Source organism: Ursus arctos, unplaced genomic scaffold, assembly GCF_023065955.2.
Source record: "Ursus arctos isolate Adak ecotype North America unplaced genomic scaffold, UrsArc2.0 scaffold_2, whole genome shotgun sequence".
In the NCBI taxonomy this organism is placed as follows: Eukaryota; Metazoa; Chordata; class Mammalia; order Carnivora; family Ursidae; genus Ursus; species Ursus arctos.
The window spans coordinates 20,945,214-20,965,295 of NW_026622874.1; the positions used below are offsets into that span (position 1 = coordinate 20,945,214).

The 20,082-nt window shown below is 34.6% G+C and overlaps 1 protein-coding gene across 5 annotated transcripts in view; it reads right to left on the reverse strand.

The window, feature by feature from the left end:
- The window catches only part of HMCN1 (hemicentin 1), a 467,709-nt gene that overhangs the window by 161,548 nt on the left and 286,079 nt on the right, over window positions 1-20,082 (reverse strand). For all 5 annotated transcript variants that reach the window (XM_026509232.4, XM_044387879.3, XM_044387878.3 and 2 more), the window contains exons 36-40: window positions 19,546-19,669; window positions 5,589-5,690; window positions 4,398-4,574; window positions 3,603-3,754; window positions 2,110-2,233 (exon numbers count right to left, since the gene is read on the reverse strand). In XM_026509232.4, coding sequence (XP_026365017.3) covers window positions 2,110-2,233; window positions 3,603-3,754; window positions 4,398-4,574; window positions 5,589-5,690; window positions 19,546-19,669 — 679 coding nt within the window. The remainder of the gene's footprint in view (window positions 1-2,109; window positions 2,234-3,602; window positions 3,755-4,397; window positions 4,575-5,588; window positions 5,691-19,545; window positions 19,670-20,082) is intronic.

Here is a 20,082-nt window from a genome sequence, read left to right on the forward strand (position 1 = left end):
TATCGTGTCTGTTTCTCATCCTACGCTTTATACTTGTTAAATTTAATTATCAAAATTAGCAGTGTCGTAGGGTTACACTTGTTGAGATGCTGGAGCATGTGTGATGTCTAACAAAGTTCTCTGAGCTTCAGTTTAAAGTAAAGATACAGGAATCTCAATCATTTAAAAACCCAATTCTCTTGTTTTAGCCCCTCGGAAGATAGTAAGACATACCCTGAATTTATACCCGGGGGAAATATTTTAATGAACTGCTCTTGCAATTGTAGGGAAAGCTATTTCATCCACTGTCTACTCCTCTTATCGCCCCCATACTCTACAATGTAAATCTAAAGAGGATTGGCCACTGGAGATGAACATTCATTAGGCTCCAATGAGACACGAGATTGTCAAGGTTACTACTACAAATAGAGGAATATAATATATGGAAATAATACTAACAGGGGAGCACAGATTGGAAACTAATTTCAGATTAAGAATCTGAAATTTTACATTTCTTTAATTGCTAGCTGTGCATCTGTATTTCAAATGCTAAGCATATGTAAATGTTAGCTAACCATCTGACTTTTATAACAGAGGAAAGACCCCAGTTTTCAGACCAAAAGGGTGGTACGGAAATGCCTTGGCAAATGATAAAAAATAAGTGATACATGTTTTTATGACTCCTGGAAAATATCAACTCTCTATCATCTCTCCGGTATACTTTTGATGCTAACACGTGTAGAAACAGAAGGAGCCAATCCCAGATTTTCAGTCCTGACTAAAACCCAGCAAATACCCATGTCACTCCTCTGCTTGCTTGCTAATTATTGAAGAAGCTTTTGTATCACATGCTTAGATCGACTGATCTAAGAATCCTTAGATTCTTACATTCTCTAAGGATATTTCACATTGTCAGCATTCCAATTCGTCACAAAACATAAAAATGACTCAATTAGATTTAAAGGAAGGTGTAGATTCCCTGGAGTTGGGCATTTTAGACACATCTGTTATCTCCAACACAGAGCACCAGCAAAGCTGGAGGCTGGATGTGGACCCATGTCAACTGTAGAAGCAACAGAAAATGGGAAGCACAGAGAGCCTTTTGGTAGTTTACTAATGCCAACTGGGACTTTCGAGCTCCATTAGACATGTACGTTATCCATGTTGTAACGAGGTTTTTTTTTTTTTTATTAAAAAACTATGATTTATAAGTTACTTGTGATTGTTAACATTTACTTTTGGCAAACTTATAAAGAGGAGTCAACCCACATGGTCTGGAGGTGAAAAAAAAAAGATATATTTTGAATAGGAGTGCACTACTTGGAAGTGAGGTGGGACTTAAAGAGGATTGTACACCTGAAACTAATATAACACTGTATGTTAATTATACTGGAATTAAAATAGAAAAAACCCAGATACTCTTTGAGGGGCCATGGAGAAACAATTCCATTATTCCATGACCAAGGAAAATAATGCAAATAAGACAGACACTGAAAGAAGCCTAAAACAGCTCAAATTGCAAAGATAAACTAAAATGTGGAATGAAAAACACATCCTGTGAATGGAGGTCAATTAGGACTGAACTCTATCCAGGAGGACTTTTGCTCTGATAGAATTAGACATTTCCTTTTGTACCTTATGGCTACATCACAGGTAGGAAAAAACTTGAGTTTTCTCTACATTTATACTTAACTTTTGCTTCTCAAATAGCCTTTAATTCATACAGTATTGACCGCAAAATATGCTGATTATAATTTAAAAGTAATAAAATCAAGGCTTTGAGTAGAATAGGTCAAGAGAGCTACTTGAACAGATGCTTTCTTTAGTGAGAAGATTATAACTTCCAAATTGCAAAGCTGCTCTCCATAGTCATGTTCTTTAGAGTATTCTATGAAACCAACACCTAGCATGCCGGATGTATGCTTATTTTAATTTCTCAGAACTTTAAGAAAGGAAAATCAGACAAAGTCAAATATAAAGCAGAAAGGTAGAATTTGATTTGAATCGATACTGTAAAATCATTTCTATTGCTCATGGTTCTTTATTGTCAACATCTTCCCTTAACTTCCTCAATGATTTTAGGAATTAAACACATCTATCAGAACAGAAATAATCATTACAATACTTCACCATATACTCTGAGGTCAATGTCCCTTTGTTTCTCCCCAGCAGCATTCACTGCCACGCACGTGTATCTCCCAGTATCACTGATTTGAGCGCTGGTCAATGCTAGGATGCGGCCTCCAGACAGAACCTTTCGATGAAAAGAAAGATCAATAGCCAACATGCTCCTCTGAGAAACATACGTGTAAACAGCCTTTTTTCTCCTATTTTCTGCAGTTAATCCATTGACATTTGCCTCCAGAAAGATTTCCACTTGGACATTTTATTTTATTTATTTTTCCACTTGGATATTTTAAAGTGGGCAAGCATCATATAATCTACTTCTTATCCTCTCTTTGAAAGTAGACTGTGAAATGCTAGAACCAAACTTGGTAATAACCACTGAAAACAAGTCCCTATACACAAAATCAAGTGAAGGTCCAATCTCATCCATCCTTACTGCAGAGAAGAGAAAGCCACCAGGGGAGAAAGATGAGAAGAAGTGGGAATAAGAGGAGCTAATCTTCCTTCTAATTTTCTTGGGCAGGATAAATAAGAAGTTATAATTAATAGCAAAGTAGCAGCCAAATAAATTAATTAGTCACATTTATGCTCTTTTATCCTATTGGTCTAGTTGTACTTCTAAAATATGGACATTAACTTTGGATCTTGTATGGTCCCAAATTCTGAAAGCAGTGGATTTTTTAAAAAAGCTAAGTAAAATGGTGGGAAAACTAAGTTCTCTACCAGGTAAAATAAAATTAAAGTACACTTTAAATGAGATATGTGGGCTTCTATAATTTTAATTTTGAGTCAATCTGAAGCACTTAAACTGCTTTCTCAAATTCAAATTTCATTTCTACAATGTTGCCTTTCTAATTTTTCTTACTTTATTACTTGATGTTTTTGTAAAATTAAATATCCCCTATATGGTTCTCTAATTCATGAATGTTTCCAAACATTTTAATACAAATTTTAGAAGTAAATTCCTGTTTTTGTTGATGAACACTTCTTTGTGCAAGGTATCTTTTGTGCTGGTGGCAGGGAATGGGGATGCGGAAGTAGGTAGAAAGTAAAACAAATGGTCAAAATATAGTACCTACATATGAAATAAAAGAATTCTTAGATGTCCTGAGCTTTTACTTATTTTTTAAAAAAGATTTTATTTATTTGACAGAGAGAGAGCAGGAGAGCACAAGCAGGGGGAGTAGCAAAGGGAGAGGGAGAAGCAGGCTCCCCGTTGATCACGGAGCCAGATGCGGGGCTCGATCCCATGACCTTGGGATCATGACCTGAGCCTAAGGCAGTTGCTAAACCAACTGAGCCACCAGGTGACCCTGTACTGAGCTTTTAAAGAATTGTTTAGAAATTCCAATTGTGTGGATGGTAATTATGGATGTAAATGTGTATGTTTTTGGATAACTTTTGTTAATTATTCTCCAAATCTTGTTAACAGCTTTACCTGTTTATACACTGTATTTAATAATCAGGTGGTAGATTGCTCTTAGGACAGAGAGTACCTGTAACCCGTTAGCAAAACTAGAGACAGGGCTCCCGTCTTTCAACCAGGTCAGACTTGGGGCAGGGATTCCTCTGGCTTCACATTCTAACCTCACCAGGTTATTAACCACCACTGCCACCATGTTATTGCTGGCAGAAATCGATGGAGGCACTGAAAAGAAATAAAAAGTAAATAAAAGTAAGATATATTAACATCACCGAATATTTCAACTCAAACTAATGAAAAATAGTGTATAGTTCTGTTTTCACATATGGGTTTTTTGTGGTTTTTGTTTTGTTGAGTTCTTTCACATTACTTATTTGAGATGCTAAACACAGCTATTCAATTATCAATATTTCCACTTTACAAATGAGGAGATGGAGGTTTTGCTACTTTGTTTAGGAATTCCAGTTTTTAACACCAGAGTATATTTTTATTTCTTGATTTCCAGGGGTATGTGTGCGTGCACGCCTTCCTCCAGTATATCCATGACAACTACGTTGTCTTAAAAGCATTAGTAGAGGTAATAACATAAAATCTTTCTGTGATCAAAACCTATGATTTTGATAGACAGAATTTACAAACAGGGTTATTGTCATTAGCTGATAACATCGTTGATGACTTTTTCAACAGTTCATCTAAAGCAAACTGAAGTTCAACAGCATGTGACAGTAGAGCATTTTAATAGTAGTCAGGAAATAAAAACAGTCATCAGTTTTAGAACACTGAGCCTTTAAATAAAGATAACAAAACACACTATGTAATCATTTTGAATGCATTTTTACCCCAGGATGAATCTAGAAGTGTCACTAACCATGGACCTGCAGACTGTAAAATAACTCTGTGGCTCCAGCTGAGTTGATGGCCACACATTTATATATGCCAGCATCAGCGATCTGGGCACTTCCAATATCAATAGTCTGTCCTCTGTTCAAGAAAGTCACACCAGTGGAACCTGAGAGTGGGCGATTATCTTTGTACCAAGTAATAGCTGCAAGGGAAAGAAGGAAGAAGTACATCTATTTAATTTTTTTCTTCTAAAGCTCGATACCACTAAATTGGAGGTTAACTAAAATAGTAAGAATTGGGCGCCTGGGTGGCTCAGCTGGTTAAGTGACTGCCTTTGGCTCAGATCATGATCTCCGGGTCCTGGGATTGAGTCCCACATCAGGTTCCCCTTGCTCTGTGGGGAGCCTGATTCTCCCTCTCCCTCTGCCTGCCACTCCCCCTGCTTGTGCTCTCTCTCTGTCAAATAAATAATAAAATCTTTAAAAAAATAAGAAGAATTGCTTTATTCTTATGCTTATTATTCAAGTTTAATCAGTTTAAATACCTCTTTAGGATTGGTTTTGAGGAGGAGGTAACCCTAAGAAAAACATGAATAGCCAAGCCAATACAAGTGTCATGAAAATGAAATTATAAAGCAAATATTCTTTATATTATCTCTAATGTATCAATATTGTTTGGTAGCAAACTTTTAACCAATTCTATTTCTTTTTGTTATATCTATTCCTCTCACCTATAAAAATTTTGTCTATGCATTTGATCAAAACCAAAGACTATACACACTATTAGCCTAATAAATTATATTATTTATTCATGTTAATAACTTACCAGTGATGTGAATCAACAAAAAGAATAATATTCTCATTAAATGATGGATTTATAATCAATTTGAAATAGAGAAAAAAATGTTTTTCAACATAAATTTATAAAAAAAACTACCACTGTGGATTTGTGGCCACAGTAAGGACAATAAGACAATTAGTTATTTACATATTTCTACCTTGTTTAAATGGGCAAATTATTTCATGCAGTTAGAAGCAATGAAAATTCAAAAATATCATCCACCTAATTATATCCTCCTTGTCATTGCTTTACCCTTGGAATGTATTCTATAATCTTTCCTTTATTAGTAATTACTATATTGTGCTCATAAGCAGATTTAGCTTTTCCCAGAAATCTTAAAATGTCAGTAAGTTAGGGAGTCCACAAGTAAACCTACCAGGTAAGGGATTTCCAGCTGCCTTACACTCCAACTGAATGGGGTTATTCACCACCACGGTCTCATTCAGCATCTTCCCCGCATCCTCCAGACTAGGTGGTTCTACAAGAAGCCCAAACATAATTAATTCACATAAGTAGGACATTTAAACAGAAACTATTTGCTCAGTGGAAATTATCATTCCTTTCTGTCTTTCACATACACACTGATGATATACTTGGAACAAAAGTATTCTATTAAGTAGAACTGAAGAACAGGATAAAAAAAGATCTTGGGACACCTGGGTGGCTCAGTCTGTTGGGCATCTGCCTTTGGCTCAGGTCATGATCTCCCGGGCCTGGGCTTGAGCCCTGCATGAGACTTCCTGCTCAGTGGGGAGTCTGCTTCTCTGTCTCTCTCCTTCTGCCCCTCCCCACTGCTTGTTCTCTCTCTTTCTCACAAATAAATATAATCTCTTAAAAAATATAATAAATACATATATTTTGTTTTTAAAAAGATCTTACTGAGTTTTCAAGATCATTCACTCTTTTGTCCCCAGTAGGAAAATCCTCAGAATTATAGATTAGCAGGGTAGTAAAGAAAGTTAAAGGACTATTTTTTTATTCCAATTAATCTGATTGGTCTGATGATGAATTGCCTTTAACAAGAAGAAGTAAGCTATCCCATTTGAACTTTTCCAGTAAAAGGGAAACCAATATTTCTCAACTTCTGACTTTATCTTCAGATAGTACTATCTTAACCATTTCAGAAAAATTAGAATCTTTTTTTTTTTGGTTTATTAGCAGTTTTTTCTTTTGATATAAAAGTTATAATTAAATTGTTAGTAAAATAAAATAGAAAACTACATTTTTAATTTTAAATATCACAGATAATACTACTCTATTATTTAATGTGCATATAATAAAGTAGGAATTTGGAAAGTCTGAGAGACATAGTATAAAAGGAATAACAACACAGAATAGGAATGCACTATGTTTCTAACACTATCTCACGGAGTATAGAATGGATGCCAGGATGAAAAACTCACAAGTAAACTAGAGGCCTTATCTTATTGTGAGAAGATACCATAGATGTAAGTTAGTATCTGAAGTTTATAGAAAAACTACATTTTAAAGATTTGCTAAATTTAACTCATTTAATGCACTGGAGCCCTTCAACCCTACCCCATATACCATCAAGCAATCAATCTATTCATTGGTCTAGCAAAAATAGAAGAGTAAAGAAGAAAGGAGAACTAAATAAGAAGAAAAAAAATCAACTATGTAAATCAAGAGCATAAACATGAATGAGCTTAGTTTTTATTCAATAGACAAAGAGTTAACATTTTTTTTTATTTTTAAAGATTTATTTGTTTGAGAGAGAGTGGGGGAGGCGCAGAGGGAAAGAGAGAGAATCCCAAGCAGACTCCCCTCTAAGCATAGAGCCCAATGCGGGAGTCCATCCCTTGACCCAGAGACCATGACCTGAACCGAAATCAAGAGTAAGACGCTTAACTGACTGAGCCACCCAGGCACCCCAACACTATTTTCTTTAATAAAAAAGTCCAAGTGGATAAAGAGCATAAATAAAAAACTCACAAAAATACTGACAATAAAGAGCTGGGGAAAGATATGCCAGGACAACAGGGTGACATCAATTTCTGACAAACTGGCATACTGAGCAAAAATCATTAAACATGACAAAGCAATGTGCTTTCTATTGCTTAAAAGGTCACGATTCATGATGAATCCATTATAATGGCAATGCTTTTTATGCATTGAATAACAAAGCAAAAATTGTTAAAGAGCAGGAAAATTTTGAAAAATCTAAAAGGAGTATACTTTAGTGCACCTTTCTCAGGAATTGATTATAGTGAAACAAAAACTAAGTTTTAAAGAATTTGAAAAATAAAAATACCCACCCAGATTGTGTATTTGTGTGTGTATGTACACTTATAGTTAACAAGGAATATACATTTTTTTCAAATGCCATATACATATTTTCAAAACTGACTCTATATTAGGCCACAAAATCTCAAGAAATCATTTACAACCACAATTTAATAAAATTATAATAAAAATGAGTAGAAATCAAAAACAAAAATATAAAGCTCTATACAAGGGGAAAACATCATTAAAAGGAAATCAAGACAAAAGTAGAAAGAAAAAAATAAAATAGAATGAGAGTGATTAAATTTAAAACATACAGTAAGTCACCTAGCTCTATACTATAGTACTCAAAGGAAATCCTAGTGCCCTAATTAACATATTAAAAACTAAGAAACAATGAAAATAAACGTTATAAGTGCTCAACTCGGAATCCAGACAAAGACCAATAAAATAAACCAAAAGAAGTCAGGGATAAAGAAATAATAAAAATAAAAGCAGAAGACAATACCAAAGAAAACAAATAAGCAAAAACAACAACAAAAGGCAATGAAACTCAAAGTTGGTTTTCAACAAGTTTAAAATAAAATCTGTCCTCAGGGTAAATGTCTTTGTGGGTCAGATCTCTGTATTTCTGGAGGCTGTTCTTGAAGACAAAGCCTAGAACCCAATCCTCCTTTGTATCTGTACCCATTTAAATCAGTGTGTTAACACTTCCTGCTTGAAATGCCTAGAATGTTTCTGTTTTCTGCACTGAATTCAGATGAATGATATGGTATTTAAACACAAAAGACCTTTAAATATGGCTATACGACTTTTCCAACTGAAAAGGAAAAATAATTAGTCTATGGCACATTCCTTCTAAACAGTTATTTAAATACTCACTTGAAGCCTTCTGGACTGAAGTGATCACTGAAGGCTTTGACAGACTATGTAGCTGCTGCAATAAAACATTATGGTAAGAATAAGAAACGCAAGTGCTATGGAGTGGGTTGGCTATTTTTCATTCCCTTAGAGAACTTAAAGAAAAAAAGATTAGACGTCAGCAAGAACGGCAGAGTAAGAACTCCAAAAATCCACTCCTCCATAAAAGAAACAAGAACACTGGAAAATTTGTCAAAATCAACTTTTTCAGAACTCTGGAAATTAACCAAAGACTTGCAACAATCCAAGAAGTGTTTATTCAAGAAAAACAGCTAAATCTCATTAAAAACAGTGAGTTTTATGGCATTTTATCTCCCTCTATTTCCACCACTCTCTCCACAGATCAGCAGTAAACTTGAAAACAAATAGCTTAGCAACCACAGTGAAAAAAAAAAAAAAAAAGCAGCCTAGCAGATACTGAAAGAAGCAGAATGGGTCTGGAGCTACCTAAGAGCATTATTGCTAGAAAACTGTCACTGTTTGACCTGTCTGGCCCTTCCCTGGAAATCCACACTCAAAGGACTTGTCTTTATTTAATCAGATTCAGAGTTTGCTTAGTGCAAACAGCCTTTTCCCCAGGGGCATGTTAAAATCTGTAAAAACAGACTTCACAGAAATTGTTCAGAAAACTCACCATATTAGTTTCCTCTCGCTTTCACAACAAATTGCCTCAAACTTGACAGTTTAAACAATACAAACTTATTATCTTACAGTTCTATGGGTAAGAAGTCCAATATAGTCTCACTGGGTTAAAATAAGTCTCAGAAAGGCGTAGTTCCTTTCTGTAGGCTGCAGAGGAGACTCTATTGCTTGTCTTTTCCAATTTACAGAGGTCACTTATATTCCTTAGCTTGTGGCTTTCCTTCCTCTGTCTTCAAACCCAGCAATGGAGATGTGTGGAGGATTCATAAGACCCTCTCACATCCTACCACTCTGAAGTCCTGCCTCCTTCCTCCACTTTAATGTCCTTCTGATTACACTGGGTCTACCTGGATAATCCTGGGTAATCTACCTATTTTTAGGTCAGTTGATTAACAACCTTAATTCCATCTGTATTCTTAATTCCTCTTTGACATGTGATCTAACATATTCACAGGTTCTAGGAGTAGGATGTGAACATTTTGGGGAGTAACTCTATTCTACCTACTCATTAAATAAATAAACAGAAGACAAAAACAAACAAAACCCCAGCAACAGCAGTTACAACTATAACAATAACTATGGAAAGAAGAGAATATGGTTTCCAGAACTGCCACATTATATTATTTTTTGAATTTTTATTTTTTAATCCTAGTATAGTTAATGTACAGTGTTATATTAGTTTCAGGTGTATAATATAGCAATTCAACAATTATATAACATCACTCAGTGGTCATCATGGTAAGTGCATTCTTAATTTCCTTCACCTATTTCATCCATCCCCCCAACCACCTCCCTTCCAGTGGTAACCATCAGTTTGTTCTCCATAGCTAAGAGTCTATTTTTTGGCTTGTCTCTTTTTCTTTGTTCTTTTGTTTTGTTTCTTAAGTTCCACATATGAGTAAAATCATATGATATTTGTCTTTCTTTGACTGACTTATTTCACTTAGCATTACACTCTCTAGATGCAGCCATGTAGTTGCAAATAGCAAGATTTCATTCTTTTTTATGGCTAAGTAATATTCCATTATATCTATCTATCTATCTATCTATCTCACAATATCACATATCTTTATCCATTCATCTATTGATGGACACTTGGGCTGCTTCCATAATTTAGCTATTATAAGTAATGCTGCAATAAATATAGGGGTGCATATTATCTTTTTGAATTAGTATTTTTGTATTTTTTGGGTAAATACCCAATAGTGGAATTACTAAATCATAAGATAATTCTATTTTTAATATTCAGAGGAACCTCTACACTGTTTTCCACAGTGGTTGCACCAGTTTGCATTCCCACCAACAGTGCATGAGTGTTCCTTTTCCCCCACATCTTTGCCAATACTCGTTGTTTCTTGTACTTTTCATTTTAGCCATTCTGATAGGTGTGAGGTGATATCTCATTGTAGTTTTGATTTGCATTCCTCTGCTGATTCTTGATGTTGAGCATCATTTCATGCCACATTATATTATTTAAAATGTCTACTTTTCAACAAAAGTTATGAGACATGCAAACAAATAAGAAAGCATGGTCCATGCATAGGAAAAGAGGCAGTCAAGAGAATATGTCCATGAGGAAGCCCAGATATTAAACTTATTAGACAAAGACTTTAAATCAGCTATCTTATGGGATGGCTGGGTGTCTCAATCAGTTAAGTGTCCAACTCTTGATTTCAACTCAGGCCACGATCTCAGGGTTGTGAGATTGAGCCCTGTGTCAGGCTCTGTGCTGGATGTGAAGCCTGCTTAAGATATTCTCTTTCTCTTGGGGCACCTGGGTGGCTCTGTCATTAAGCGTCTGCCTTCAGCTCAGGGTGTGATCCCAGAGTCCTGGGATCGAGCCCCACATCGGGCTCCTCCTCTGGGAGCCTGCTTCTTCCTCTCCCACTCCCCCTGCTTGTGTTCCCTCTTTTGCTGGCTGTCTCTATCACTGTCAAATAAATAAATAAAATCTTTAAAAAAAAAAGAAGATATTCTCTCTTTCTCCCCCTCTGCTCCTCCCCCCTTCTCTCTCCTTCTAAAAAAAAAAAATTAAAATAAAAAAAATCAGCTATTTTATTATATTCCAAGAGTTAAAAGAAACTGTGTCTAAAGAACTAAAGGGGAGGGCCTGGATGGCTCAGTCATTAAGTGTCTGCCTTCAGCTCAGGTCATGATAGCAGCATTCTGGGATCGAGCCCTGCTTTGGGCTCCCTGCTTAGCGGGAAGCCTGCTTCTCCTTCTCCCACTCCCCCTGCTTGTGTTCCCTCTCTTGCTGCCTCTCTCTCTCTGTCAAATAAATAAATAAAATCTTAAAAAAAAAAAGATCTAAAGGAAAGTAGGAGAATGATGTTTCACTAAATAGAGAGTATTGATCAAGAACTGGAAATTGTAGAAAGAACCAAACACAAAGTCTAAAATTTAAAAGTGCAGTATTTGAGTTGGAAGAAGAAAGAATCAAAAATTTAAAGATAGGTTAATTGAAATGATCCAAGTTTAGGGGCAGAAAGAAAAAAAGAACAAAGAAAATTGACAGATAAGAGACTCTGAGGTTTGTGGGATACCATCTAGCATTATTCATAATGAAAGTCCATCCCAAAGAAGAGGAGAGAGAGAAAAGTGTAGAGAGAATACTTGAACATAAATGGTTGAAAACTTCCCAAATATGAGGGAAAACATTAATGCACACATTTAAGAAGTTTAACAAACTCCAACTTCGGTAAATTCAAAGAAACCCACACCTAGACATATCATGAAAAAGAGAATCTTAAAAGCAGCAAGGTAGAGAAGTGACTTATTATGTACAGGAATCCTCAATAAGTCTAGTATCTGATTTTTCATCAAAAAACATGGAGGCCTCAACCTACTGGGAGACTTATTAACGGTGCTAAAAGAAAAAGACTATCAACAAAGAATTCTATCTCTAGTGAAACTATCCTTTAGAAGGAGAAATTAAAACATTCATGGAAAATTAAAAAAAAAAAAAAGTTCATTACTAGTCTCCAGCCTTACAAGAAACAGTATAAGTCCTTCAGGCTGCAAAGAAATAGTAACTCTAATACACATGATGAAATAAAGAGCACTAGTATAAGTAACTAATAGTAAAGACAGTAAAACTATATTTCAAGCATAATTTTTTTCTCCTCTATGATTTAAAAGACAACAGCATAAATCAGTAATTACAAATCTAAACTGATGGGATCATGATAAATAAAGGTGTAATATTTATGGCAATAATAGCACAATGGAGGGAAAAGGGAAGAGAGTTGTAAAGGAACAAAGCTCTTTATACTATTGAAATTAAATTTTAATCCAAAGTATATTATTAATTAAGATGTTAATTGTGATCCTCAAGGCAATCACAAAAAATAAACTGAAAAATATAATAAAAGAAATAAGAGAAATAAAATGGTACACAAGAAAATAGCTATTTAATATAAAGAGGCAGTAATGGAGAAACATAAAAACCGAAATGACACAATACATATAAAAAACACAGAGCATGGTAGACCATAAACTCTACCATGTCGGTAATTACATTAAATGTAAATGGATTAAACACTACTACAAGAGACACACTCCTGAGTCAAAGACACAAATAGATTGAAAATTAAAGGTTATAAAAAGATATACCATACAACTAGTAACCAAACAAAAACCAGAGAGGCTACACCAATATCAAACAAAAGAGACTTTAAAACAAAAATTATTAGCAACAAAGTAGGGCAATTTTAAAAGATGTAACAACTATAATCATACATTTACATAATAACAGAGTCTCAAGGTACATGGAGCAAAAACTGACAGAATCAAAAGGAGAAATAGTAATTCCACAATAATAGTTGAAAACCTCAATATTCCAGGTTCAATAATGGGTAGAACAACTAAACAGAAAATCAGCAAGAAAACAGAAGACTTGAACCACAGTATAAAGCACAAGAACACATAGAATGCTCCATCCAACAACAGCAGAACACACATTCTTCTCAAATGCACACTTAACATTCTTAAGGACAGACTATAAGTTAGGCACAAAACAAGTCTCAATACATTTAAAAGGATTAAAATCATACAGAATGTGTTTTCTAACCACAATGGAATAAAATTATGAATCAATGACAAGAGAAGACTTGGGAAATTCACAAATATGTGGAAATTAAGTAACACCTTCTTAAGTAACTAAGTGGTCAAAGAAATCATGAGATATTAGATAATACTCTGAGATAACTTAAAATAAAAAGACAACATACCAAAACTTATGAAATACACATAAAGCAATGATTAGAATAAAATGTGTAGCTATAAATAACTATACTAAAACTAAATCTTGAATCAATAACCTAACGTTCTACCTTAAGAAGCCAGAAAAAAGAAGAGTAAAGTAAATCCAAGATAAGCAGAAGGAAGAAAATAATAAACATTAGAGCATAAATAAATTAAACAGACAATAGAAAAATGAAAGATAAAATCAATAAGACCAAAACCTGATATTTTTAAAAGATCAACAAAGTGGACAGAATTTTAGATAGATCAATCAAGACAAAACAAAAGAGAGAAGACCAAATGCCTACAATTAGATATGAAAGAGGGGTCATTACTATCAATCTTACAGAATTAAAATGGACTATGGGGGAATATTATAAACAAGTGTGTGCCTATAAATTAGATAAACTAGATGAAACAGACGATTTCTGGAAAATCATAAATGACTGAAACTGACTCAAGGAAAAATAGAAAATCTGAATAAATGTATAAAAATTTAAAAATGACACTAGTAATAAAAAGCATCCCACAAAGAAAATCCCAGGCCCAAATGGCTTTACTGGGAATTCTACAAAACATTTAAGAAATATTAATGTGAATCCGTCACAAACCTCTTTCAAAATAGAGCAGAGAGGCAACACTTCTCAAATCACTCTAAGAAGCCAGTTTTCACCTGATAATAAAACCAGACAGAGACAGCCAATAAAAGGACGCTACAGTCCAATATCTGTTATGAAGACAGACACAAAAATAATCAAGAAAATACTAATAAGGTGAATCCAGCAACATATAAAACAAATTAAGCACCATGGCCAAGAGGATCTAATGCTAGGAAGGCAGGGTTGGTTTAACATATGAAAATCAACCAGTATAATCAAGACAGTGTGGTACTCAAAAATTAACTCGAAATGGATTAAAGCTGTAAATGTAAGACCTGAAACCACAAAACTTCTAGAAGAAAACATAGGGGGAAAGGTATTTAACAATAGTGTTAGCAATGATTTCTGGGATATGACACCAAAAACACAAAACAAAAGCTAAATAAACATGTGGGACTACAGCAAACTAAAAACCTTCTGTACAGCAAAGAAAAGAACTGACAAAATGAAAATGGCAATGTACTAAAATGGAAGAAAATATTTGCAACCGTAGATATTTTTCCAAACAAGACTAAGAAGTGACCAACAGATTCACGAAAAGTTGCTCAACAACACTTATTATCAGAGAAATGCAAATCAAACCCACCAATAAGATATCATCTCACATGTGTTAGAATGATTATTTTAGGAAATACAAGAGTCAATGACTGTTGGTGAGGATGTAGAGAAAAAGGAACCCTCGTACTCTTTTGGTGGGAATGTAAATTGGTATAGCCATCATGGAAAACAGTATGGAGGCTCTTCAAAAAATTACAAATAGAACTACCACATGATCTAGCAATCCTACTTCTGGGCATATAATTGAAGGAAATGAAATAATATCTCAAAGAGACACATCCACTCCCATGTTCACTAGAGCATTATTCACAATAGCCAAGATATGGAAACAATCTAAGCGTTCACCAACAGATGAATGGATAAAGAAGATATGAGATAGATAGATAGATAGTTATAATTCCGTTCTAGCATTTAAAAGAATCATCTTGCAATTTTGAATTTAGCTTAGCACTGTTTTAGACAGAAACATTAGTAAGGTAACAATATCTTATGTTAACAATAGATGTCTGCATACTCCAAGCAGGAGGTTGGATTCCATTCAACTCGGTTTTTTTCTCTATTCTCCTTCTTCCAAAAGCTGCATGCACATTACCATGCCAAAACCACAATACCTGCTTCTGAACATATCATGGGCTAGACTTTACCTATGACTTTAATTACTCACGGGCATGAGTTGACTTTTTCAAATCCTGGTTAAATTTGATTTAATACATGACCTATCTAAAAGTGAGTTAATCCCACTCAACCACCAAAATTATGATATAACGAGTAATAAATTTATTTATACCAAGACAATACTAGAGTCCTGAACTGAAGTTATCCATTTAAAAAAAAAAAAGAAAAAAGAAAAAAAAAAGTTCCCACAACATTCCCAAGTCTCCTTTAGGTCACAAGTGAACTATTAAGCAAAACACAGAAACGATAGAGGAACCTTTTTTAAGTGGGTGTTAGCAGATGTTAGCCAAGCAAATACTTCAGAATAATAAAATTAAATTAAGGGGTGCTCTACTAATGTTTTCACCAGACAACTCATACAGACCCAAGACAGTTCCTGGCCAACCGTAATGGCAACAGAACTTCAGATATATTGGAAAATGTTGGTGCTGTGAAAAGGGCCAAAAGCCAAATATGCATTTGGCCAAAACAGTTGTAAAGCTACCATTTACAGATGATAACTAGAAACCAGGAACCAGGCTAAGCTTGTAGTTGTAAGCACATATAGTCTTTCATTCAATCCCCACAACAACCTACTGATTATATTATTATTATCCTTCCCATTTTACAGATGAGAAAACAGATTTAAAAATTAACATCTAAGCCTATTGTCCTCATGATATTACTTGGCAGTACAGGGACACAAATTCAAAGCCCATGCTTTTAATCACAACATGCCACTTCTGGGTGCTTCACTGTGGTTAATCTTTTCTAGGATATAATTAAGTGCAGATGTAATGAATGCTTGAGCCATTAGACTCCAAGTAATCATCTGTTTGTGGAAACATCTGTCTTACTTGGCAAATATCCGAGGTTTAGATAAAATTTCATAGTTTGGTCTAGAGAATGAGAACTTTCAGAATTATGAAACTTTGATGATCAAAAAGGACCACCTACTAAGAGTCTCTGTCTTCTATAATGGACAGAACTCCCCCTAAGAAACCTAGGGGTTCACAAGAATGTTCCTCTCCTCATGATCATGACTTAGTCTTCTATGTCTTCCAGGAGACAATCCACCCTTCCTTTGCCTTTTGAAAACACTTTTTTCTATGCTTGAAAAGAATGGAAGCATCTACAGTCTTTTTTATAAGAAAGGAAAATATTAAACAATTGGAAAGCTGAATTTCTTAGGATTGAATACATTTGGATGCCAATTATTGTAAATGCTCATTTGCTGAATGTGTTACCCCATCAATAAAGACTGGGATTAAATCCTCAGTTAGAAAGTAACTATGAGATTGGTTAAATAAGTTAAAAAAATTAAATGCTGGTTGCTTCTCTATAGATTTTTCAATGTTCCTCTTAATATATAGCACCAGGATTGGATACAATACTTCAAAAGCATTTAGAGAGCAAGAGTGTAACAGGGCTAATTCCTTTCTTGTTGTCCATACTGTAAGTTTCTATTACTGACTCTAAGGTTAATTAGCATTATTATGAAATTGAATGACTGTATCTATGTAATTGCAGAAAGCCATTGATATCTCCAGTATTTCAATGTGTGGTGTCTTTAAGCCACTCTTCTCCAACCCTATTCTTATGTAGTGTTTCACATCAGATTAACTTGTCATTTTAACTTCTTAAGTCTTTTAGAAATCTATGGTCAACTAATCCTTTAGAAATTCCTACAATTTTTGTTAACATCTCCAATTCTCACTGAAGTTATTAATACAAGTATTGAAGGGGACAGAATCAAGTTGGGACCCATTTACATCTAATGTGACTTCGCTTTTCAGGAGTGCCAAAGTAATATGTCAACTTTCTGTCGATTCCTGTACAGTAGCCAATCACTTCCTTTCAAGTTGATAATAATCAGTATTAGATCAGAAGTTCATTTCATCATCTATTCTCCCTTCAGACTGATGAACTGTTATCTGGACAAGTCAAGGTCATATTAGTAAAACATTTTCAGGTACTTTAAGTATCTTACTCTATTCCATTTGTGATTTGTATCAAGAAGATTGTTTCATATTCTCCATCCAATTTGGTAGCATTTAATAAATCCTTACAATGACTATCCTTCTGTTTCTTTCCTTTCACATTAACTCAGATGTCTTCCAGCTTGTTGTCCTGCTCTCTGATGATTTTCTGTGTAGGTGTGTACCCTAATTGCAATCCCTGTTAACATACATTTTGTTACCATATTCATATCGTAGGTTTATAGACTTATGTTTTCCTAGGTGTTGACTCTTTGTTTGTTTCTGTTTTTGCTTTGTATATGATGGGACCCTTAATTTCTTTCATGAACTCTGGTTTTGAATCATTCTTGACTACATTAGTAAGTCTCTAAGCCAGTTTTTAGAGTCTGGGCCAATGTTCCTCTGAGTAATGACATACAGACCACTTGCACCAGAGAAGTTATTTCAAGAGATCTGGACCTGGGCCCAGGAAGCTGCATTTTTAACATGTAATACATATGACTTTTATGAACACTGAAGTTTGGGAGCCCCAACACTAATGTTTGGTTCTTCCCAGCTCTAGAGACATACACTCTGTTCTTCAATATACACTCTTCATTCAATATTTTAATCCAGTCTAGAGAACAAAAACACCCTTCTTTTTGATAACACCTGAGAGAGTAAAAGTGGGAGATATTTTACATCTAATACTTCAAAACCTCAAAAGCACTCTTCAAGTCAGATACTCAGAGAAATTAAATGGTTGGCTCGAGGTTACACAGATCATGGTTAGCATAGAATTTAAACCACAATTGGTCTGACTCTGGTGCCTGAGATGATTGCAGCATATGATGCTATCCCACTTAACTGTTTCCTTTTAGCCAACAATGGAGACTAGATAAGGACTGAAATTATTGTAAGGGAAAAGATAAATAGCCTGTAAAATGAGGAGAAAAGGACCCTCAGGGTAGGAAAATGAGGAAAGGAGAGCAAACCCACCCACAGCACACTCTTAAATGGAAGTGGAGATCTCAGTATGAGCTGGAGACAGCTGCCAAAGAGCACTAGTGTGAGGGAGGAGGCCTTATGAGAAACAAGGTAAATTCAAGGCAACTTAAGGAGAGCAGGGTCAATTTCAATCAAGCCAATTTCAAGATAGTTATAATGAGATATTGGTCTTTAAGTTAATTACTAAATGAAAAAGTAAAAGTCCTAAAGAACATGGTTTGTGTATATGACATCCATAAATTGGGTGTACGTATTTGGGGAAAGTGGGAAAATAAATTGTTTTATTAAAACATTTAGGGAACTGACGATCTGAATCTTTTAGCTAGTTGATTTATTTATTTTTTTAAGATTTTATTTATTTGAGAGAGAGAGTGCACAGAGGGACAGTGAGAGAGAGAAGCAGACCCCCCACTGAGCAGGGAGCTGGTCTCAATTCCAGGACTCTGAGATCACGACCTGAGCCCGAGGCAGATCCTTAACCATCTGAGCCACCCAGGGGGCCCCAACTAGTTGATTTAAATAAAATAAAATACATAAAGAAGTAGATTAGAAGAATTCAATGTCCAATTTAAATTTTTTCATTCACATACTATTCACTTTTTCATTTGTTAATATTTATTGATTGCCTACTGATAATGTAACTGGAATCAAGCTAGATGCTGGAGCATCCTTCTAGGTTAAATTGCTCAGTAAATGTAGAGTAAATATGTGAATAAATGAACGAAGAATAAATGAAGTGAATGAATAAATTATTTAAAAATCACAAGGATTAGAGAAAATGAGGAAGGTATCACATGGAAATCTTGGATAGCTCTCTGCAAATATATTTGGCTGAATTAGGAAAGTCCAAGCCTATAATTCTTGACCCTTTCTGATGAGATTCCAGAGATCTGAAGTCTCACATTCAAGGTCAAATCATCTTTTAAGTTTATTATGAAGCTGTAATATTCATGAGATATTCCATGGCTACCCAGACTTTTTACTAAAGTACTTGAGAGAAGAACCTAAGTCAAGAAAGCTTCTACTTACAAAATCCCTCTTATAGCCAGCAAAAAAAAAAAAAAAAAAAAAAAAAAAAAAAAAAAAAAAAAAAATCACAGAAAATGCTAACGAGCAATCCTGCAACTCTGCCTTTACAACAAGTTATCTGTACAAAGTTATTAGTTAACAGAATTCAAATAATTAAAAACTTAAGGGTAGTATGTTTATTTATGAGCTTAGCATATCCTATTTGACAACCTGAACATCTTAACAGATATCTTGAAAAACTGATATCTTAATATGAGCAATTATAACTACAATAATGTAAAAAAAAACCAACTATTTTTCTCATACAAACAAAAATAAACACTTGTTTCTTTTACACTGTAATTCAATAAAAATGAGCCATCATGTTCAAAAAAAGCCTTAGAAATGTTCTTTTGTTAAGACAGGGGAATGACATTACCATGCACGTGTAGCTGAAGGTGCTGCTGTGTTTCTCCAGCTGCATTGGTCGCCACACATGTGTATCTGCCAGCATCTTCCATCAGGGCTTTGGCAATTTGTAAAACTCGACCAGAAGACTGTATCTAATTGGGAGCAGAAAGCATGGCAGCACTTTGTACTTTACACTGAACTTGAAAGCATTTGCTGAGATAGACAAACTCATTTAAATTTATGCTATTTAATTATATTTTTATGCCAATATCTTAATGATCTCCTGATAGATTAGAATCAGATCACTTCATCATACCAAAAAAAAAGGCTGATTTGATTGAAAAACTTTTCTTATTCATTGGAAAACACAAAATAAAAGAACCTAAGGCCAGCCTGCTGGTACAGTCATAAAACTTCACTGAACAAAAGACTTTAGCACTGAACAATGAGGTATGTGATGAAAATTTAAGCTACTTAAAAAAATATGGTCACATTTATGTAACACTTCATAAATAGTTTTAAAACAACAATCTTTTTTGATTAAATGGTCATGGGGGCCAGAAAA